This window comes from Sinocyclocheilus rhinocerous, unplaced genomic scaffold (assembly GCF_001515625.1).
Source record: "Sinocyclocheilus rhinocerous isolate Xijiao unplaced genomic scaffold, SAMN03320098_v1.1 C37019839, whole genome shotgun sequence".
Classification (NCBI taxonomy): domain Eukaryota; kingdom Metazoa; phylum Chordata; class Actinopteri; order Cypriniformes; family Cyprinidae; genus Sinocyclocheilus; species Sinocyclocheilus rhinocerous.
The window spans coordinates 1-7,347 of record NW_015787211.1 but is presented as its reverse complement, the minus strand read 5'-3'; the positions used below and the strand labels follow the sequence as shown (position 1 = coordinate 7,347).

Sequence of the window (7,347 nt, the reverse complement as noted above, 5' to 3'; positions counted from 1 at the left end):
TTATTTTTCCACTATGAAATCTGCCTCTTAAACGATTTAACACGCCTTGGTGAAAACTAATTTCCACAATTTGGAAGAAACAGCCTGGCTACTCTGATATCTTATGACCCATTAGCACAATGGCTAAACACCATCGCCATGATATAAAGTGCACGTCTGGCCGGCGTTCTTCACTTATCTGGTGTTTGAGAGTTTGTGGTTCACACTGCGATGTGAAGTGTGAGGCTCAAATACAAGAACCTGGCATTTCTCCTCCTCAGATCTCCTTGCTGTTAGCTAACATTTAGTAATAGCTAGCTCAACACCATTTTGTCAGTTTTATTGATGGGATATTGAGGGTGGAGGACACCGATATCAGTGCATACTGCAATCCTGTACATTCACACGTCCCTTCTCTCTTTCATTTCAACTGTTGTCAGCATCTAGTTCAGAGATTCCAGACACCAGGCGTAACATGTCTGATGACACAAGGAAGTAAATGTGGCTCAAGCGTTTGCTCAATGTAAATATGAGATTATCTTGCCATTTCCTCACCTACTTATTTTCCTTGGACTCAGCTTTCCACCGCATTGTTATCAGCTGGTTGGTTCTCTTTAATCAGCAGGCGTGAGGAAACACTGACCAGGAAAATGCTTGTCTGGCTAAATGCTTTGGCATAGCACATCTGACCGAGTCTGAGTTCATGACGTTTTTTGTGCTTCAGATTCGTGTTGAATTCTCTTTCTGTTCTTCTCTCACTTCTCCATATCAAAGCAAGTGGAACATCAGGCCTGGCTGTCTCTGTTTTTTGCTGATTAGATCTAATGGAACAATGGCTTCTGAAACATCTGAAATAGAGCTCCTCGCCCATCTGAACAGACCTAAAAAGTGAATCCAACAAAACCTGTCAAGAATATCTGCAAGTCATATTTCACCCAAAAAGCAAAGGAAGAAATATTTTGCATAAAGAAAATGGAGCCTGTTTTAGGTCTTTTTGTAAAATATTTATACAATTTTATGTATTTTTAAATTGATATTTTATTTATGAAAAAGTGTACACTACAGTTCAAAAGTTTGATGTCGGTAAGATTTTTAAAAATGTTTTTGAGAGAAGACTCTTATGCTAATCAAAAATGATTTGATTGGTAATTTTGTGAAATATTTTTTACAATTTATAATTAATTAATTATTTATAATAATTTCCAGAAATTATTTCAGACATCATTCTAAAATGCTGATTTGGTACTCAAACAAACAAACAAACAAACAAACAATAAATATTGAATTTAAAATCAGTTGTTTTTTAATATCTTTGTTGAAACTGTGATTTTTTTCAGGATTCTTTGGTGAATAGAAAGCTCAAAAGAACAGCATTGAAATATAAATTTTTTGTAATATTATAAATGTCTTTACTGTCACATTTGATTAATTTAATGTGCCCTAAATGTATCATATATATAAATGTATCAAATATAAAAAAATCTTGACCCCAGACTTTTGAAAGGTGGTGTAACATAATATAAATAGAATTTTATTTATAATTTCATGTGCGATTCATTTATCCCATTCATTGTTATAAAAAATAATAATAATGTAACAAGCCAAAAAATCGTAGTCTCAAAATAGTCTTCATTTATTTATCCATTCAATTTTGTAAAATTTAATTTCCTTTTGAATTTGAGATTAAATGTGGCTCAAATTGTAGTCTTAATAGAGAACAACCTTTTTTATTCAGTAATTTCGTGAAAACGAGTAAAAACACGCTACTTTTGTGTCAGTCTGTAACTGCTAACTGCAGCAGCTATTGAAACGGGTGTGTATTGACTTAAGGCAGCTCCTCCTTTATTACTCAGCAAAACATCTAAAGCTGAGCAGATATGTGTCCTCTAAAAACCAATCAGTGAGCTTTAACCCAATTCTTCTCATCTTCAGTCACCTGCTCAGGTCATCTCTGCTCCACAAACACAGCTCATTTGTTTGTTTACTGATCACATTTGAACAAAAATCCCTCACACAAAGGCTCTCTGTCTCTTGCCCACCCTGTTACGTTAATAACTGCTTCCTCCATATGCTGCAAACAGCCCCATCCCCCATCTGTCCTTCTCAGAACAAGTTATTCCAGAACATATTCAAGGCTGTTTGCGTTTAGATAACACATGGATAAACCGTGTTCTTGAATCTTCAAGAACCAAGTAGGAGACTTGTTGCCCAGCCAAAGTAGGATTATCCCTAGTCAAAACAACCAGGGAAGCCTGGGTGAAACAACAGGGTTAAATGTTAGTCAAGGTGTTCATGCCTTAGTGGTTGTGGGAAGGTGTTGGTTTTAGGAGACTGAGCTCCAATGGGGGTTCAGATATACTCTCATGCTATTTCTGCTAGTTGTTTATTGTGTATAGCAGCTTGTTTATTTGACCCTTTGCCCAGCATCCTGGCGGCTTTGGGAGGTGGGCGCGATGGTGGCCGCTATATCCCACAAAGGCGTTTCCTGTTTTACTTCCCAGAGTGTCATAAATGGTTTCCTAGAAGTCAGGGTTCCAATTAGTCCATGGAGTTTATATGTGAGTGTGTGACTGCTGACTACCCTACCAGCATGAATTTACACACTGGTCCATGTTGGTTAGTGCTGGTTTGGTGATTAGATTGCTCCGTTTGGGTTCATTCTGTCTTGCCCTCTCCAATTCTCCAGGTAACGGTACAGGGCAGAACGTATCTGAGAATGAAAATGATACGACAGTAGTCCCAAGAGGTGAGGAGGAGGATAATCTTCAGATGAATGGCTGGCCCATCTGCAAAGATCAAGACGAGATGCTGAACCTGGCCTTCACCATTGGCTCCTTCCTCCTCAGTGCCATCACTCTGCCCCTCGGCATCATCATGGACAAATACGGGCCGCGCAAATTAAGGCTGCTCGGCAGGTATAGGAGAAAAATGCATTACATTTATATGGTGAAAAATATTCAATGTATATATATAAAGATATCATACATACATTTACATATATAATCATATATAATCTTTTCCTAGTGCCTCGTTTGCCCTCTCCTGCATCCTGATTGCATATGGAGCAAGTGACCCTAGAAGTATGTATGCAAATCCACCTAAGACCACCATTCTGTTATTACCTGTCTGTCTCTGCTCTCTTTGACCTCCTTTGTCTGTTTCTTTCACAGATCTTTCCATCCTGATCTTCTTTGCCCTGGCGCTGAATGGATTTGGAGGAATGTGCATGACCTTCACCTCGCTCACAGTAAGTGCTCATGTCATATTTGTGGGTCTTCATGGGTGTCCTCTGCAGTCTTTTGCACAAAGGCCATGGCGCAGTCTCGCAAACTGCCCTCATGCCACTGTTTCCTGCTCCCAAACATTGCTGCATCATCATTTATTCATCCTTAAAGAGACTCTTTTTATAGCTGGATTTCCAGCATCCTAGAAATGACCTGATATTGACTGTGATTTGAAATTGTTTTTGATCAACACCATAGAAACCACTTAGCAATGGCATAACATCCATGTAGAATAGCCAAACAACCACATGGCAATGCTATAGCAATAACCTAGCAATCACCCAAAGCACATTAGCCTTCTGAATGAATCAGTGTTTTGAGCAAATTAGTGGAGTAAATGATTCAATGACTCACTCTTAAAGACAGTGGCTGAATTCAAAATAGCATACTATTCTATTTCTGCCATATAAAAATATGGGAGAAATAGTAAGAATAGTATGTAGTGTGACATTTCAAATCCAGACAGTCACTTCATGAATGAATCAATGACTCACTCATAAAGAAAGTTACTTGCTGCCACCTGCTGATATAACCATGTAACCTCTAGAAAATGTCCATCGTTACACGGATCAGTCTGTTTGAAATCTATAGAGCATAGTCACTTATGAAGTTCTGTTTAGTATGCTGCCTTAGAATAAAGCTGAAGTAGACAGCAAGGTCATTCAGAGCTGTTGTGTCTCTTTATCTAGTCATATGTTTAGTGTAACATCTGCGATGCATTGGGTTCATATTGCGAAACATCACCAGGAGATGTAAAGAGAGCAGACTGAGTTGAAGTAAACAGGAAGGTGTGCTCATTGCCAGCTGAAAGGTGGTTGTCTCTTGTTTCTGCACGCTGATCTGAAGTCATAGAAACCCTCACCAGGGTCTCGAGAGTTCATAGCTGAAGGCACAGCCGTTGCCAGTGTTGTTGATGTTCTGTCCCGGGTTCTTTCTCAACATTTGCACCATGCCTCTGCCTGTCCAGGCAACCCTCCATCTGTTACATACACACAGAGAAAAACACACACACAGAGTGAGTGAACTGGCATGCATGAGTGCATAGTGGAACAGTACAGACTGTTATCTCAGCTGTTGTGCTCTTATAACCTTTTCCCAGCTGTTCTGTATACTGTGTGTTTTGCACTGCTGGTTGTTGTGGCGAGAGGTTAGAACCTGGGGTTCACAGTATAGTTCTGACTGTCTGACATCTGTTGTTTGGGTGTATCTCTTAATAGCTTCATTATTGTTACCATTTTTAGATTTATTAAGGATACTTGCTAAGGCTGTTGCTCATACGTTGGGTTATGCATTTAAACACACATCTAAACTTCAGCACGTAACTCCTCCTGCACCATTTTTGTTACAGACATGAATGATACCTCAGCTTTTTATGTGTTATCTTTCTCAGCAATTTTTCCGAGCAATGACTTGGCAACCGACTAGATCAGAGCTTTGGCAACTACCCACAACCCTTGTACAATATACTGGTATTGACGATAATCGTGATATCATAATAAATAATGAAAAAATATCATAAATAATGAAATTCATAAATAATGAAATATCGTTATCTATTAATTAGTGGTGTCGCAATATACCGATATTGGCGATATTTGAAAATGAATAGTATACATACGATAATATGACACATAATAAGCCAGCGACAGCACCATTATGGAGCATTAAACTCTCACTTGTGATTTGTTTCATTCATACTCGACACCGGAGGGCACCCTCGTGCAGAAAGTCTACAAGTGAGACTCATAGGAGTAATAAAACGAATAACTTTCCAGCTGTCCCCGCTGTAGCTGAATAAAATGCAGAAAGAAATGTTTTGTATTATGAAACATGATGAGAATAAACACATGATTACAACATTATATTTTTTATCTATGTTCTTAAAGCCATCTCAGGTATTTTTATATGGATAATGTATATTTATATTGCAATGCTAATCGACACACCCTTTATCACTGTATAGAATACTATAAAATAAGTATCCGTTCATAGAAGTTATTATATTCACAAGTTTGGAGTAAAAATATGTACTTATTCTCATAAATTGTCTTACTTTTACACTGTGCTAAGCTAAAAACGTTAGCGTTTTTGTCTCTTCTGTTTAGTGTAATTGTTCCTTTTGTATGCAATGGTGTGATTCATTGGTCAAAAAAAGATTAATTTAACTGATAACTTGATTTATTTATTATTATTTTATTTTTTCAAGATTTCTGTAGATATCACGATATATCGTTATCGTGAATTTTTTAGGCCACGATAATTGTAGCACCGTAGCAACATAATATTTGTCCGGCAATCAGCCGAAACGCTCTAGAATCATGGCGGTGAGTTTTTCGCAGGCAAGTACTGCTCACACTTAATCTAGTTTATTGAACTGCAGAAGAGAATGTTTTCTGAACGTTGTATTCTAAGCCATCTTCACATTCTGAAGACAAACCCTAAGAGGTTCGGTGAAGCTGTCAATTTACCCTTCTTCCTCTTTTTTCCTCACTTTTATGTCTCTCTATCTGTCTCTCTGTGTTTGCTCACTCAGCAGTTAATAACCCAGCTGCAGCAGAGTGCAGCAGAGCTTGTGTTTCCTCCCAGCACACCTCTGATGTTTTCCCAGTGCACTGACTCAGCTTTCTGTTTAATGGCGGGGCTGTCCCCAACCCCCTCCGCCGGCAGCAGTGTCCCAGCCACCTGATTCACTGTCTGCCCTCAATCCTTCATCTGTCCATTCGTCCAGCTCTCGATTTAGCTCTCTGTCTATCACTATCTGCCTTCCCACTGGCTCTGTGACAAGCAATCATATCAAGTCTTTCCCAACACAACCTCAGATGTTGGTTGTTTTGCTCTTAAAACCATTGAAATCCGTTGACCAATGGGTTAAAATAAATATAGGTATATTATCTGAAACATCTTATTGTCTTACACAATTTAATGTTTTAAGTCAATTTCTCTCATTTTAAAAATGTTATCATATTTTTACAGTGAAAAACAAGGCAGTGTTAAAGAACGTTTATTTTTTACAACCCAGAACACTCTAGCAACCAGTAAATTCTTCTGAGTATTTAATCCATGTTCATTTTTATAGCTCTTTACTCTTATTGTACAGTATGCCATACTCATATTACATCTTCTTAGGAAACAAATATAAAATAGCAAGCTATAAAATTTCATTGGGGATATCCTGTTCCTCTGTATCTTAGCTCTGTCTCTCACTTTCTGATGCACTAATGCTGTTTTTTCTTCATTTCTGCCTTCAATCCATTTATAACCCATTTCTTTTAGGATGCTGAGTCATGTGAAGATGAGAATAGAAAAATGGCTTAGGATGGCGTTTAGACTCCAGAAAACATTTGATTAAAAAACACTCATGCCATCGTTATCAGAGACACGCTCTTCATGTTGTTCACACTGGTGTTTTGCCATATGCCCATTGGGCTCTGGCTTAAAATGAGGTGTGAATGTTTTTTATTTTATAATTAGTCATCTAAATGCACCAGGGCCAACCAGTTTTAGTAGTATTATTATATATAATAAATTGATATGATTATATAGCTAATATTATCTATGTTGAAAGTGTTGATAATTTCTATCAACATTTTATTATTAAAATAAATATGTATATTATTAAAACTTATTATTATCAATGTTGAATAGAAAGTTCAAAAGAACAGTATTTGTTTGAAATATTTTTTTTGTTTTTGTAACATCATAAATGTCTTTAAGGTCTTTAATGTCACATCAAGGACACTAATATGTCCTTGCTGAATAAAAAAATGTTATTGATATAAAATACAAACCATTGCTAAATAATATTGCCATTTGTAGCAATTTTATTATCTATGTTGAAATTTTTTTAAATTTTATTATTAAAATTAATTTGTATATTATTAACTTATTTTTATCAATGTTGAATAGAAAGTTCAAAAGAAATAGTTTTTTTGTAACATTATAAATGTCTTTAAAAGTATTTGAATGTTAGTGAATTTAATGTACATGCCTCATTGGTGGCATCAGATAAGAAATTATGTACTATTTATTTAAAAATGAAGTGACAGGTGGCCAAGTATGGTGACCCATACTCGGAATTAGTGCT

At 36.8% G+C, this 7,347-nt stretch overlaps 1 protein-coding gene across 1 annotated transcript; it reads left to right on the top strand.

The window, feature by feature from the left end:
* Window positions 1-2,487: 2,487 nt before the first annotated feature.
* Window positions 2,488-3,325, top strand: LOC107736828 (large neutral amino acids transporter small subunit 4-like; the record flags this gene model as incomplete). Its single annotated transcript, XM_016548176.1, has 3 exons — window positions 2,488-2,894; window positions 3,004-3,059; window positions 3,150-3,325. Coding segments are annotated over exons 1-3 (537 nt in total), but the record flags the coding sequence as incomplete, so codon positions are not given.
* Window positions 3,326-7,347: the final 4,022 nt, after the last annotated feature.